The 16409-nt window shown below is 35.2% G+C and overlaps 1 protein-coding gene across 2 annotated transcripts; it reads left to right on the top strand.

Moving 5' to 3' along the window:
- Positions 1-7: 7 nt before the first annotated feature.
- On the top strand, positions 8-16349 carry LOC112558607 (transmembrane protein 165-like). 2 transcript variants are annotated; one of them, XM_025229157.1, is made up of 7 exons: positions 8-497; positions 4500-4731; positions 6496-6594; positions 7248-7324; positions 9233-9409; positions 9760-9865; positions 10218-16349. In XM_025229157.1, the coding sequence occupies exons 1-7, from the start codon at positions 225-227 to the stop codon at positions 10286-10288; spliced, it is 1035 nt and encodes a 344-aa protein (XP_025084942.1). In that variant the 5' UTR covers positions 8-224; the 3' UTR covers positions 10289-16349. The 2 variants fall into 2 exon arrangements, with proteins under 2 accessions (XP_025084942.1, XP_025084943.1); XM_025229158.1 differs by lacking the exon at positions 8-497 and adding an exon at positions 3574-4103.
- Positions 16350-16409: the final 60 nt, after the last annotated feature.

Genomic DNA, 16409 nt, shown 5'->3' with positions numbered 1-16409 from the left:
TCAGGGGACGTAAGTCCATCTCCTGTCACGTACTTCTCGTTGACGTTCAGTTTTGTTGAATCCGAGAAAGTCAACATAAACATTCTTTACAGGAACCGTAGGCATCAACCCAAAGTCTGTTTTACAACTATCCACCTTTTATTCCAGTCAAGCTAGATTTTCTCACAGATTTCCATTAAGGTTGTGAAAACGGCAGCGTCGTAATACTAAAGACAGTCAACACCATGCGTGTTAATGGGTATCCCGGTACCAGGATTTTCACACTATTTACGTTCTGTTGTGTGATGATTTTGTTTTGCCTTAAGTTAGCAGAGAGTGTAAGCAGGAAGGAAGATAGCGACTTAAGTGTATTCTTTGGATCACAGTCTGGTAGTTTCGTTAATGATGTTTCTCACTCAAAACATTTTGGAAGAAATCTTCTCGACCATGAACGCGAGGATAACCACGTAGAAGATGATGACTCGAAGGGGAAGGAAGATGATACACAACTGAAAGAGGTATATCAGTGCTTTTCGAAATAAATATTGGAAAACTGTTCGTGGCAACAAGTATCGGTTCAAAACTGCTGTATTAGCGTGATTGGCAAATAAGAATTTAAAAATAATGTGGTAGTAATAATGTATACAAGTAAACATTATAGAACATGCAATTACAGTATATCGATTACTCGGTATCTCAAAGAACATGGTCATTAAAAAAGAAAAGACAGGAAACGCTCTAGTTGTTAATTGGCATTCAGCCATTAAGAATATTTACATATCGGAGACAACATAATTATGTCATCCTGTCACAGACTAGCAGTAGCTAGACTGCTGCTGCTTTGTCTGTGAACTATGAACAACACAGAATCAAACAAACTGTTACCTTCTGTCACCTGATAATGTGCCATGAAATTTAAGCAATTTAGTAAGCTGATAAATCTTTCATTTGTAATACAGACATGTTGCACACTCCATTTTTCGTTGTTGAAATAGGAGCTGCAGCAATATTTTTTTCATGATAAATAATCATGATAGCCAAGATATTGATTAGAAATTGGACTACATTCACCAAAGCATGAGATAGATATATATATAGACTGACTGCTGTCTATGATTCCCTCTGTTATAAGAGCCAGTGCTTAGTATCTTTTGAAACTTCTCTGATTGCTTTGGATTTTAACTCCACATTCAGCACACTTATAATGAGCACAAGTGCCGTTATATTTAATGTTACTACTGGCCAGGTAAATGTTTTAATTTATTTTAAATGCTATTTGTTATTTCAAATCGAGTTTATTAAGTAATACATAAGTAGAGGAGACACCATGAACTTACATTTCTAATGAAGTGCAAAGGTCAACAAATATTATAGCTAGTCCTGCTCCAGTATGAGAGACCACCCACATTCAGTGTTGTTTGTGCACTTTGACTGATCGTCCCAAAGTTAATTAAATTTTAAATCAATGTAATTATTTTAACTTAATTATTTTATATACAATATCCATTGAAACTAAAATGTATGTCTAAAGTCATTTTCATTCTCAAATTTGATGTATATTCAGTTGGTCAGTAGTCGCTTGAGTGGCACCTGTTGTTTGGGGGGAGCACATGGATGCAGCTGACAGGGCCCGCTACTCTTGCCTATTTTTGGTGATATAGCAGGTCCGTCCTTCTACATTCATAAGTCATTTCTTTCTCTGGCCACCACAGCAGTGACTACCCTCCAAGGTACCTTGAAGGATAGTCTTCGACAAGATGTCTTGCTGGGTCACATGGCCAAAGAAGACCAGATTATATTGCTTGACTGTTGAAAGTAAAGGTGCCTGATGTCCTATGAGTGTGGCAGTCTTGTTTTGTACAAAGTCCTTGTATGTTCTCTGTATGAGATTCGGAGCAGTCTCTTTAGGTACTTCTTAAATGCCTGGATTCTCCTTTCCGTTTTGGCAAGTAGAGTCTACGTGTCACATCCTCAGAGCAGGATTGATACTACCAGGGATTTGTACAAATTGTATTTGGTTGGGAACCTGATCTTATGACTGTGCAGATCTTATCTAACTTAGCCATTGCCACAGTTGCTGTTATGAATATCTGACGTGGAGCTGCCATCCTTGGAAAGAGTGACTCCCGAGTACTGGAAGCTGCTTACCTCTTGAGCTGTATCCTGTTCATATAGATCTTTGCCGTTACCATTGACTATCACTTTGCTCTTTTCAGTGCTGGTCTCCATTCCATATGTGTTCAAACTATCTTCTGTCGGCAAGGTCTTTGTTGTCTGCAAAGTGTAGGTTGCAGATCAGCCTTCCACCATTTGAAATGGAAGTATGATGGTCCTGGAGGGTTTAGAGTAAGATGTTCTCCAAGAAGAGCTGACTGTGGTGCGAAAGTCAGCTCCTATTTGGTAATAACAGTAGACCATTTTTGCTGTCACCTCATGCCATTCCATTCTTTATGTCCTGGCATTGGCTCTTAATCCGGTTCTCCCTAGCTTCCTTCATGGTTTTCTTAATTTTAGTTGTAATTGTAGTTTATTAGTAGTAATAGTACACAAAAATAAGGAACATCTAACTGGCACTAGCAATAAGGTCAGTCTGCTCCTTGGTGATCAGTTAACTCATTTATTGCACAAAATACTTGCAACATGATAATCCTGTCATAGCTTTCTCATTTACTGTAAAATTTTATTTGGAAAGTGTATATGTGTCTGGTCTATACAATGAGAAATACTCTAGTATATACACTTGTGCAGTTCAAATGCATGTCATTCCAGTTCTCTGATTTATCAGTTTTTGTGAACAGGTATAGCACTGTACACACATCATGCCCAAATGGGGAAAATGAAATGGTGTGGGTGTTGTTCATAGTGCGTGATCTTGGACATCTTGTCTTGAGAGGCAGCAGCTGTTTACCCTACTCTACTGTTATTCTCAGGGCCAAATAGATTTGATTAATAAATCTAAGAGGGTCAATAATTTTGTTCTTTCCTCTATTTGCACCAGATGGAGGTGAGGATGGGTAAGGGTATCCACAAAATAAAATGGTAAATGTCATCTAGTGATTATGACTTGTGTTTATAGGCCTGAAATATTGATAGCGTTACAGAAGTCGTATATTGATCAGAGGCCTGTAATATACACACACATGCACACAAACTAGACAGTTTGGAGCTAGTTTTTTTTCACTGTTACATTATCATCACAAGATCATTAATTGATACATTAGTCTGATTAACACTTGTATTTGTTGTATCAAATTATTCTCTAAAAGTAATTATGTGACAGATGCTTGTGCCATATGTACTATATCAATGTGTATGATCTTGTTCAGCAGTAGTGGGGGTTTATATTAAATCAGGGCATTGACATTTTCTTTTTTTTTTTTTCTTCCTTTTTTGCTGTTGTTAAACATAAGAATATTTAAGCTTTTTGACATCGAAATTCTCCTCCAAGTCTCATGGTGATCATAAACTTCCAGCAAATAAAAATAGTTAAGCATTTTTAATACATTTTTGAGAAATACAGGAGACTGATGCCTCTTCACTTCTGCAGCAGTCTCACAACAGTTCAGTCCAGGAAAACAATACTAAAATACTTAAAATGGCATAGGAAAAATAATTTTAAAAACTATTGTAGAATATCCAGCATTGTGTCAGGCCAAGAGATACTGTTACTGGTAGATCAAAACATGCACATGATTAAAACAAATTAGTCTTCAAAACAGTCTTTGGACTTCAATAAAAAGTGGGCAACAAATACAAGTCTAGAAAATTAAACAAGAATATATGTCATAAAAGATGTTGGGAGAATCTCTTTTTTTCACATCACATGACAGCACTCATGTGGAATAAACTGAAAAATAGGGTGCCTAAATCAGTCTAAAGCCCTCAGGCAAGTGGCACATTCATTGTCTTGTTATGGCCAAGGCTGTATACATTGTTGGATTCTGGCTAAGATAGACACAGGCATTCACTTGTTGACTCTGATAAGATTCTGTATCTTCTAGCTGAGGAAGCTTTTGATAGGGACACTTCTGCTTCCACTAATGGTTGCTTTGAAATTTAACTCCTCAGCCAGCACACTTGCAACCAGCATGGACAATATCATATTCAGTGTTACTACGGGCAAGGTAGTCCAGATATTTTTAGATTTAAAAAATTGATTTAAAAGTTATTTGTTATTTCAAAACAAGCTTGTAGAGGATATCAAGATAGTGTAAAAAATTTGTCATCTTAAAATGCTTCTCATCCTGCCAAACTTATAAAGTATGAGCATTTGTCTTGAGCAGGCAGAACTTAACATGAACTGTGTCACTTCAAGTTAGCATAGTGTGACAGCTTCTTCTGAACTTTTTACAGACTTAGTAAACTTAGTTTATTTTCCTAATGCCATGAGTTAGGTTTACAACGGAAATACTAAAATTCATGCATTCAAATTGATTCTGTATCTTTCTTAAACTTAATTCGTTATGTATGTGGCAGTAGAATGGAGTATAATATTTCTCATAATATGCAATCATTTCTAGGATGCTGAGGACACGGTGGAAGATGTTGACCAGTTTCTTCACAAACTGCAAAACTCAAAGGCAGGCAATCCTGGTTTCATCCATGCTTTGGTTGCAGCTTTGTCTGTCATCATTGTCTCAGAGCTGGGTGACAAGACATTTTTCATTGCAGCTATTCTGGCCATGCGGTATTCACGACTCACAGTCTTATTGGGGGCTCTTACAGCACTCTTTATCATGACCATTCTGTCTGGTGAGTACAATGGAGCATGTTTGTTTGTTTTTTTAAGCTGTTTTTTCTTAATTATTAAACAATACATACACAAAACATAAAATACTACCTCATAAAACAATTTACATAAATTAACAAACATATCCCTGGCAATGTGCACAAATCTTTTCTCAACCTCATCATACCCTACCCTATGAAAGGACCTCCTGACAATAGAAATAGAGGTTGTAGTGGTTTGTCTTTAACTTTTAGTTGTAACTTACACAAATATAGCTTTCAACACATGTCAATAAATAATACATATTATAACATTAAAAAAAAGCTTCCATACCCCAACTCTTTTTTCGGTGCTTCGCACATTTCAACCATACACTTGACTTATACTTAGTTATAAACATATGACATTAGATATATCCAAGGCATACCACACCTACATATTATCTTCAAGTATATAAATGTTAAATAGAGGGAAGGAAAACATATCTACTCACAAACACTTTCAAGTAGTTTTAGGGTATCCAGACTACAAGGAGACATAATGGAGCATGTTCATGTATAATACATGTTACTAAAAGCTGTAAATTTACGCAAATATGTATATAGGGCAAAATCATCACTAAACTCCAAGTACTAATCCAGCCTTCTCAGATGCATTTTTCATTTGTCCAATAACTTTTGGAGGGCCCTTGTTTTAATTTTTAACTATCCCAGCCCAGTAGGCTTGTTTACACTAGTATTTGTTTTGTTATGAAATTGAAGAAATTTCTTAATTCTGTAGTTTTACCTTAAGTTCTTTTATTTTTAATTGTGCAGTTTTGTTTGAGAGGTTCTTCAAAGGTGTGCCTATCACTTATGAATTTGTTTCTTTAGGTTAAAAAAAATACTCATTCCAATTTGCTAGTGTTTGTATCTATTTCTTTGACAGATCTCAAGTTCTTTGAAGATTAAAAAATATTGGCATGTGTTTGCATTGCAAATTTAAACATTACAATTTGTGAAAGAGCAAACAACAGAGATGGGGAGAAAGTCGTAGGAAAGAAGCAAGATAGTGAGTCCTGCTGACTAGCAGTACCATAAGTTTTATCTCCCCCTTTACTGGAAACAGTGTGCCCCCATTACCAAACATAAGTTGTCAACAAGTTCAGGAAGGGCATTGAGAGTACAAGTGTATCTCTGTTTCTCTTTACTGGGGTCATGCATGACTCAAATAAAGCAATAGATCAAAAGTTGACGATAAAATCTCAGGTAGAAGAGTTAACAAAAATCACTGCAGGCAAAGCTAGTTAGCGCATTTACTTAACTTTAAAGAAGTCATTTTCTTCAAAACTTGCTTTTTAGCTACAAGATCAAGGCCAAGCTATGCTGCTTTTTCCAATGCAATATTTGATCACAACACACCAAGAGACAAGAGGCCCACTAGCTTGGTATGATGAGGTTAAATAGTTCTGCACAGATGGAAAGTAGCATCCTGCTTGTCCAAAACCAAACATCATCTTTGCTTGTACCCATTTTAGTTTGCTCCATCTGTAACACTTAAAGATTTTTCTGGATAAACCTGCACATGATTAGTCTTGTGAGAGACTAAACACTCTGCACTTGTATTGATTCAGTCCATGAGAGCTGAAAACCAGTTGGTTTAAAATTACCTAAACTGAGTTTTGTGCTGCCATTTGTTTTATGTGAAGTACTAATTTTTATCTACATGAAAACCAAATTGTTAGAAATCAATATATATATATGCCTATCAAAAATTTTTAATTCTTTTTTCTCTTTCTTTTTTCTCAGCTTTGGTTGGCTATGCCACAACGATCATTCCAAGATATGTTACTTACTACATTTCCTCATTACTGTTTGCTGTGTTTGGCATCAAGATGCTGCGAGAAGGTATGTGTTTATGTTAATGCTAACTACTTAATTCTGAGGTTTCTTTTTTTAATTTGCAGTTTAAATTACTACATATTTATTGGGAAATTAATACTTTTTAATATAATTAAAGAGATAGAAAACCATTATGGTGCTTAAATTTTACAACTATATGCAAAATGAGTATATTATGTAAGTATGTAAGTATTGCAGTATGATTTCTGTTTGTTTATTAGTAGTTGTGTTAAGTGGAATTTTTTATTAAAAATTTTCAGCTGTTCTAATGTTAGTATTTAAAAAAATTTTTTTTGAATTTTTTGTGCGTGCAAAAGACAGTTTAAAATGCTATCAAGATTGATGAGTGCAAAGTTGAATAGTTTTATTTTGATGATGGCTTTCACTAAAGTTTGGTCAGTGACCTTTCTCTTCCAGCCCTCTTTTGCGTAGTTCACTTTGCACTAAACTATAGTAAACACCAGATTGTTGGTAGATTCAATTTTTAGGCACCTTAGTCAGTTGCTAAGAGAAACTGGAAAAGAAATTTTGAATTATGATCCTCAAGTTTCAAAAAATTTTTTTTTCAGTACTTTTTCAAGGTATAGTGTAAGATGGTCAAAATGGAATTGTTTTAAAGTTTCCATCAGCTATGAATCTTTTATTGTGATATATTACAGGATGGTACATGTCACCGGATGAAGGCCAGGAAGAGTATGAAGAAGCCCAGGCTGAAGTTAAGAAGAGAGAAGATGAGGTAGGAAAAGAAACAGCAGGACGGGCTTTGACTTTTTCTGCTTTGCTGTCAATGAAATGTCTTTTGCCATGCTGCACCATATAATAAACGCCATTTCCACTAAAAGCAAAAATCTCATGTCGTTGTTAACATGTTCTAAACCACACTGTATTTTCTGGGTTTGCATACTTGTCTAAAAATGAGTCTAAGGCAGATTTGTTCTGTGTCAGTTTTAAAGAGTCAGTGTGCCCATTTTGACCTTAATACAAAAGCCTAATATTTTAACGAAAATTGTAACGAAAGATCCTAAAAATGTCTACTTTACATTAAAATCCCTCTCGTTCACAAGTAATTCTGCGTTGAAGTCTGCTGATTTTTGCATTTATTCAAAGATTGACAATGAGCACATGTAAGTACTTGAGGGGATTCCCAAGAGTGACTTGGTTTTTATACACTACGAATGTGTGATTTGCTTTTTCTCACATGTGATGTTTTATTCAAGGAATAAACTGAATCAGGAGTTTCATCAAAACCCTACTCATCTGAATTGCTAGCATGTAAAATAGACAGTTCAATATTTTGCTTCCTATAATCCTCAGCTAGTGATGTCAGTACTCAAAATAACACTGATGTATTTTTTGCCAAAGTCAATGTTTGTGAACTATGTTTGTGCTTGTACTCTACCCTGCCTAATGCTTCAGGTTTAGTAACAAGAACCACAAGATCATTAACAGTCAAGTTCTTTCACTTACTTTCTATTTAAGTCTTTCTGGGAAAATTATGCAGAAAAGTAGGGTAACTGTACAATTTTTATTTTAGTGCAGAAGACATGTAACAGAAAGTGAGATTTAAGGATGAAATAGCATAATTTATTCCTAGGTTTTACGGTGGCGAGACATCAGGTTAATGCATAGTGCATTTACATATTATTTGCTCCCCTCCCTTTTTCATCCCATCTTCTTACATGCACACAAGATTTACTGCAGCACACAGAAACATAAAGAAGTCCTAAACTAAAACATCTGAGAAAAGTCTGCAACATTTTTATGTCAAGTAATAATCTCTGTTACCTTTTTTCACCCTTTCCCATTTTTCTGAGCCTGCTCCCCAGAGTTGTAACTTTTTTTTTTCACTCATAATGATAGTTGGAGAGTGCTTTGACAAAAACAGCAGCATATTTTTTAGTGATCATACTGCATTTTCTGTCGGTTTTTTTAATATTTATTATTGTTATAACTTTTTATTTCAACATGCCTATAATACAGTCTTCAGAACAGTTCATGTAGTCCACAAATTGCTATGAGTCATCATAAAATCTTGTTCAGTCACAAAATATATTCACAACTATCTGCCCTCCACTGGCTAAAAACCATGTGTATTAGAAGATATATGGCCAACAGAATTGCTGCAAAGATGTGGAAGTATGTGGATTTCTGTCATTGACCTAGGGAGTCCTCAGAATCAGAAATTAGGCTTTTGTGACTTTTTAGGTTCTTGAATTGGATATCTCACAGTTTATGGTGTATATGTTGTGATAAAAATGCACCAACAAGTGGACTCCAAACTACCTAATATTATAGTACTTGTACCTCAGTCACAACCAAAAGTTGTTTTTACCTTCTAAAACATGAGTTTGAATTGCTTTTGATGTTAATGCTAAATATTAAATGTGCAACTGTAGCATGCATGTTGCTTAAGCAGTTTAATTTGAACTTAACGTAAACATTTAAAAGGGCATCCTAACATTTGTAGATATTTAAACTATCAAATAGCCACAGATTTGAGCAGCTAACTTTTACTTCAAAGAATAAATAAATGAAATCTTTGTAGCAGTCTTGATCATTACTCAGGAATATTTAAATGTTTCTTATAAAAAAAACATGTTAAGGATTAAAAATGATGCAGTGTTTCTTTGATATGTTTTTTCAGATCCAGAAACAGAATATGCCAACTCAAGACATAGAAACAGGTATCATCCGCACACCTGGCCATCAGTTTTGGGCAGGAATCCTTTCTACTGTTTTTCTGGAATCACTGACTCTTACTTTTTTGGCTGAATGGGGTGACCGCTCGCAAATAGCCACCATCATACTTGGGGCTCGTGAAGTGAGTACATGTTCCATCATCTTCCCAGGTTTTCCAAAGCGCTTCATGTGAGATTTCTGATAATAGGCTAGTATGAAAGCAAAATTCACCCCTGGTCTGCATATGTGCCAGATAGAAGTTTAAACTAGCATGATGGTTTTTTTTTTTTTAATTTTGTGTAGTCATATGCTGCATTATAACCTTTTGAGTCAGTAACAGACCATATATGACATATGATAATAGAGCTCAAAAATTCCTATCACCTACTGACATCATAGCATCATGGCACAAGGCATTATTCATGTGTTTGTGGTAGTGCTGATGTAAACAAGCATACTGCCAGTCATATAAAAAATAAGCACTGCTTGCAGGATGTTATTGGAGTGATCACCGGTGGACTTCTGGGACATGCCCTTTGCACAGGATTAGCTGTTGTGGGTGGCCGATTTGTTGCTCAGCGGATTTCCATACGAACAGGTATGTCTGTTTTGCTTTTGTTCTAAGGCTCTGTTTTCATTGTTGTCATGTATTGCAAGCATTTGATGTAGTAGTCATAGGCACCGACCTTGCTAATTTTAGGCTTTGTGCTTTATAGCATTGCTTTCATCTTGTATGGCCCTTCTGACGTATTTTTGTTGAGCAAGAACCTGTGATTTTACTCATATGTGTTAGACCATTACAAAGTTTTACATTTTCTGTATCAGTTTGTATGCTCATTCATAATCTGAATGTGCATACTTTATTTGCAATCACTTTAAATGAAGGTTATATTATCCTCACTCTAACTTTTAAGAACAGAATGTTACAAATGATGTTCTTCTACTTGCAGTGACTTTGATTGGTGGAGTGGTCTTCCTTGTGTTTGCAGCATCAGCTTTCATCTTTGGGCCTGAATCTTAAAAATCTTTAACAGAAGTGCTCTGGGTAGATGTTTGGCTTCAGATTGCACTTTTTTAAAAGTATTGCCTGACTTACAAGAAGAATCTGTTACCAAAGTGTCCGCCTATGGACGAGGTTTAATTTTTTTCCCCATCCCCACATAAAAGAGAGAGTGAATTGTATTTGAAAGTGTTATTGCAAATGCATTTGTTGTAACATATAGGTACATGTGGTTATGTTGTATTTGTGTGTGTCATTTGTTTTCATAAACTGTTAATAGTAAAGAAGGTGAAAATATGAGCTTTAGCAAAATTGGAGTAATAAATCTTCATAACTTAAATGTTTCTTATAACCAGCAGGAGCTGAATGTACACAAAAATCAAAGAGTGCCTGAGTCTGACTGCACCGCATAGTCTGGTCCAATTTGAACTTTTTCTTGCTGTGTAGATCATGTACAATTCAAAAAAGACTCCTCAAGAGATTTGTCTTAGAAGGTATGAAAAGGGATTAATTTGTGCTAAGATTTCATAGACAAAGGCCAATACTTTATAATGTATTGAGGAATGTTAAGTATTTCCTGTTATGTCTAGTCAGTGAAAAGTTGTGTCTGATGTTCCAAACTGGTTCTTTTTGGCAAAAGCAACAACCTAAAAATCAAAACTGTGGATTAATTTGCTTGTCTTCAGAATCATTGCTGCTGATTAAGTTATAAAAAATTCCTGCTGTTATGTATAAGTTATTTGTCTCTATAGAATTTAAAACATGTCAAACATTTTTCATATTGCCAAAGTATCTACTTTTTGTCACCTAAAGGTGTTTTTGATTTGAATTTAGCTAGCCTACATTGGTTGAGACATATTTTTTCCCATCTCTTAAAAGTTGGTAATGTCAGAGAAAAAAAATTATATCAACCCTATTTGCTTTTCTGAATGCTTCCATAGTATACAGAAATCAAGGCCTAACTTAATATCACTACACTTTTACATTTTATTTACATGGAAAATCTTGTAAAAAACTGACATGCTTCTCTCATAAATATTTATGATTGATCTGGAATGAATTTATTTATATGATCCTGCAGTTTAACTATGCTTATGTTCTGTGTGATTTATGTGTGTGTGTGTTGGAGGGGGATTGCAGGGGAGCTTTGGGGAAAGTTAAAGAAAGTTTGGGTCCTTTTTTTTAGGTGGGAGTAGAGAGGTTGTTTGTTTAGAAAGGTTTTAATTTTGAGGCTAACATTTTTCTCTTCATTTGTCTTGTTTCCAGTGTTTTTCTCACCTTTTTGGAATGGCACAAAACAGCATTCACTTTATTGCAAATCGTTTTTCTTGAACAGGAAACTATGTATTGGTATATTTTTTAATTGAAGTGGTTGTGGGAATATGGTTGGGTTGGTAGAAGAGTGACTGTGCACATATGGCACACTTCATTTGCAAATGACTGCTAGCACCACAGTTTTGTGGGGAGGGGGGGTTTGATTTTTTTAAATATTTGTTATATATACATTCTTGTTGTACTTTTCATGGACCAAATATATAAAGATGTCCACCAACTAAAATCCACCATATTAAAATCTAGTGCCAGTGGGTGTTATTGTAAGAAGAGCAAATCTACCAGTATCTAAGTACTTTAGTGCGAGACTGTTTGGGATGAAGGTGTGGATAAAGATGAATAGAATAACTATTGAATGAAGTGGACGTCAACACACTACATCATGGGCTACATGACATAGGTGCTGTGACCAAGCAGACATTGTGTTCCCACCTTGTCCACTCTTGTGGGCAGCTGGAGTTAAAGTGTTGATGATGATGTACCTTTTCAATAAAGTACTTAATCTATGCAAAATGATCTTTAAAATGATTTTCCATGACAACTATTTACTCCAAAGTCACTGTATTAAGATCCTGTGACTCTCTTTTTCTTTTCCTTATTCATTCTTTTTTGTCCGAATGGATGGCACACTGTTTACCACCTGTAACAATGGAGAAAAAGCTCTGGAAAAGGTCTCACCTAGCACAGTTGCAGAAGCCAAAGCTTTTTCAGTTATTTATGCTGATATAACAAAAATTTTGCATAAATCTGTTGTTTCTGTGGTGTTTGAGTGGAATAACTACAGTGGAGAGGGCTGATGATGTAGGAATGCCGCAGAGGTACAACCTTGGGTCAGTACCACCGTACTTGTTTGGTATTGCATTAGAATCTGATGTTGTCGGCTTACAGGGTGGCATGCTTAGAGGGGCTCTTAAATTCATAAATTCCCCCTTCGGTTCCTTCTGCTTATCTAAATTAAGCGTCTAGCAAACACTTCTTGACTTTCTATTGACTCACCTTCCAGACCAGGTCGAAGCTCACTTAGGTCATTGACAGGAAAACTCCTTATCAACCCAGTAACAAATGGGTATTTAAGTTAATAGGGAAAGTTTTAAAAAAATGTATGGAGTTGGGTTCACTGTCTAATGCTGAGCACTAGATGCTGTAAACTAACAATTACTAGTCCTTGCAGCTGTTAAGCTTTTTGAACCTTTATCTTCTTCCTTCACTTTTTAAGTATCCTGACAGTACTGCTCACCACAGCAAATGCGTCTGTATATTACAGGCATGTTTATGTATATAGCTGTGTAACCACAAGATTTCACATAAAACATTTTGTGACCTTTTTCTGTTGAAAATGGGAATTATGGCACCCCATGTCCTTCAAACCAGGCTAATATTTGTGTTTGATAGCTGTATACCATGCTGTGCCTGTACTTACTTTACCATGTGGCAAGAAGCCTCTATACAGAATCATTACCACTTAAAATTTGTTATTCTAATGGGCTAGTCTAAGTACCACCTGTTGTTGCTAAATTTGTGACATGTATTATACTTTGCAGAGCATAGCTTACTGTAATAATTTTCCTTGGTCCTAAAGGGGCGGTCCAGTGGCGCATTGGTTAGCGTTTGCCACCAATACAGTGAAGGTTGGCTGTCCTGGGTTCATCTTTTGTCTCTGGCACACTGTTCTTTCTCTGTATGTGGCATCTGTTCACAGGGCTGGCTGTCCTGCCGTGATATAGCCTTAGTTGCTGGCTCATTGTAAAACACCAATTACCCCCCTCCTTTGTGCTGAAGATATTCTTTTCAAATTAAGATTGATTAACAGAGAAAGGATTAAATGTAGAGAAAAGAAAAAGATAGCTTGAGATAGTGCAAGAAATGGCAGGTGATTTCTGACTTCACCCATGCATTTTAGGTATGCATTCTTATATGCACTCATGCATATATTTGGGTTGAGGATGGGGAGGGGCTTGAAGCAATACAAGTATCTTTTAACTTGATCTTAGGCCAGGGTTCAGATACTTAGATCTGGACATCTGAAGCATTTGGTGAGAAAGATCTACCAACATCAAAGGAAAACGTAGCTTTGACATCTGGAGGTGTTTTGGTAGACCCTCAAGTTTTGCATTCATTAATTTTAAAAATAGACAAAAGTTTATTTGACCAAACTTTTGAAAACAAATTTTCTAACTGTGAGCACTTTTAAGTGTATTTTATAACGCTGTGTATATTTGTAAGGGTAAAGGATTTTAATTTTAGTCTTGTATACTCATATAGCTTGTCCTAAGTCAAGAAACTAGCTAAATTTATTCTTCCATTTCTCAGGAAAAAATGTGACTGGTTCAATGTGTTCTTAACAAAGAAAAAAATTTATTTTATAAAAATATTTCATGGCAATGAAGGTTGGGAATGCTAAAAGTGAAAGATGTTTTGACCCATAATGCATTTTGTACATGTGATAGTGTATTTTCCCATATTTTGTTGTATGTTTATTAGTTCTGTACTAATAGCAAGTCTTTATTTTTACAAATATTTGTAATGACATTCCTTGGGTATATGTCATGTATTTTCCTTCATACATATACACAAATACATAATGTCTCACTCCTTCCAACCTACCCACACACAACAAACTATTATTACAAACTGTCATTGTAAAAATGTGTTGGGGGTGGGGTGTTAAAATATGTGCAGCGATAGCTTGTGAAAGAAATTACCAAGAGTAAACATGTCAGTCGTGAAGAGTGGGTCTCGTGACACTTTGTGCAACTGTAAAGGTGTAGCCAGTTATAGAACTTGCAGTGCTCTTTCCAAATTGTTTTCCTGTTTTGCTTGTGAAATACTGATATTTTAGTTCCCATTTTTGTCTTTGTAATTGTACTGCATCTACGTATGTATACACACAGGTTTAATATTACTTGCATAATTTTTGTCTCTGCATCAATCCTGTTGTGATTTATCATTCAGCAGCAATTAGACTCAGCACAGAAAAAAACATTCAGAAGTACAAAGATTTCTTTTTGCTTTTTTCAGAGAATGTAAGAGAGAGAGAGATTATGCATGCATATACATTGAAGTTCTTTAATTCATTGAAAGCAATTTTCTTTGTGGACTTGGCATGTTGCTAGCTCAAAATGAAACCGAGCATATTGTTGGTTGTTAGAAGAAGAAAATTATATGGAGAATGGAGATTTCAAAACATTTACAGATAGTGCTTGTGGATTTTCATGACTGCATTTGTGGTAGATCTAGTTTTATCTTGTGCTCAGATGCAGTTTATATAAGCCTCCTCATTGTATATTTGTGTTGTTGAGATCTTTTGCAGACAAAGAAAAATCTCCTTCTAGAAACTTTTCCCTTACAGAACATGAGACACACAGCTTGAAAGGGGTGTGAAACATACTACAGTTTAATCTTTAGGATATCTTACCCTTGTTAACGATGAATGTGTGAGTATAGTGTATATGCTGCTTAAGGTAGTATGGGAATATTTATTGAAATATTAGAATTTTAACTTAAAAATATGTAAATATCTTGGTATTTTGAAATATACTTTGCACCTTCATCATTATATTTTTTGAAGATACGGAAATTTTGCATCAATTTTCACATTTCAATATTATATATACTTGTTTAAATAAACTTAAGTAATGCATTCATTATCTATGACAATAGATGAGTAAGAAAACAGAGTTGTTGGCCGTTTCCATAAGTAAATTCATAATCATATGCTTGCACATACATTTTTTGATGGTGGGAATTTGAGATTTTTAACTGGCATGTACCCCATATCCAAATCTAAAGAAGTGCTACCCTCAGATGGCTGGCCTCAATTTCATCACACCCTGTGCATGTGGAGGGTCACCTTAGTAAATAAAAGCAATTTTCTGACTGTTGTATTATGTTATAGGGTAATCTACTGTACTCTTTGTTATTTATCACTTTAAAAGACAATATTGCTTGAGTGTTGTCATTATTTCTTCTCTAATTAATCTCATATTTTTGGTCATTACCAAAATCAACAACCATATTTCTTTCTCTTTGAAAGCCCATGGCCATCTATTATCTATTTTTGCCTTTGACAACTACTCCTAAATATTAAGCAACTCAGACAAATTTCAAATCTATGATACATGTATTTAATATTACATAAATAGAGATTTCATGTCAACGTGTACATAATTTTTCAGTTCTGCCTCTTACTCTTAATAAGACATGTTTGTATAATTATTTGATGGGTAAAAGTTCTTAGATGTAGTGCACCTTCACATGCATATCAAATCCAAATACATGATTTTTGAAGATACAAAGACGTTATGAAGGTACACCTACCACAATGTCAACTCATAGCCTTAATTTCTACATTTATCATGGTCTTGACTGAAGTATTTTTCTGCCCATCATCCAGAGTTCAGGTTTGGGAAAAATGATGAAACTTTGATGATGCAGAATGATTCAAACTGTAGCAGGTCAGAGTTGGTAAAGAAATTCTGGCAGTATATTGAAATTGTGTTAATGTATGATTACACGTCATTCGTGCACCCAACCATGCAAACACAGTCAAATACAAAATTGTTTAGTTTTTATGGTCATAGTATTTCAGACACAAACAGTTTTGGGTTTATGTCAGCGCTTGTTGAATGCCCAGTTTAGACTCAAAATGTGCTGACTTGGTGTGAGAAAGTCCTGGTCATTTGCTGGACATACTTGGATGAAGTCTAGGCTTGACCAAGTGGTGGGATTAAATAAAATGTTTTTACAATGTTGTGTCTGGTTTCTCCCTTTCCCCAAATGATGCTATTGCAATATTTGTTGTAGTATTTAA

This window comes from Pomacea canaliculata, linkage group LG3, assembly GCF_003073045.1.
Source record: "Pomacea canaliculata isolate SZHN2017 linkage group LG3, ASM307304v1, whole genome shotgun sequence".
Taxonomy (NCBI): Eukaryota; Metazoa; Mollusca; class Gastropoda; order Architaenioglossa; family Ampullariidae; genus Pomacea; species Pomacea canaliculata.
The sequence above is the reverse complement of the archived record's forward strand: the minus strand, read 5'-3'. Positions and strand labels throughout refer to the sequence as shown.

Coding starts and splice junctions, on each gene's coding strand:
- LOC112558607 (XM_025229157.1), top strand. CDS start 225: ATGCGTGTTAATGGGTATCCCGGTACCAGGATTTTCACACTATTTACG. Junction 4,732..6,495: donor TATCATGACCATTCTGTCTG/GTGAGTACAATG, acceptor CTTTTTTCTCAG/CTTTGGTTGGCTATGCCACA. Junction 7,325..9,232: donor TTAAGAAGAGAGAAGATGAG/GTAGGAAAAGAA, acceptor ATGTTTTTTCAG/ATCCAGAAACAGAATATGCC.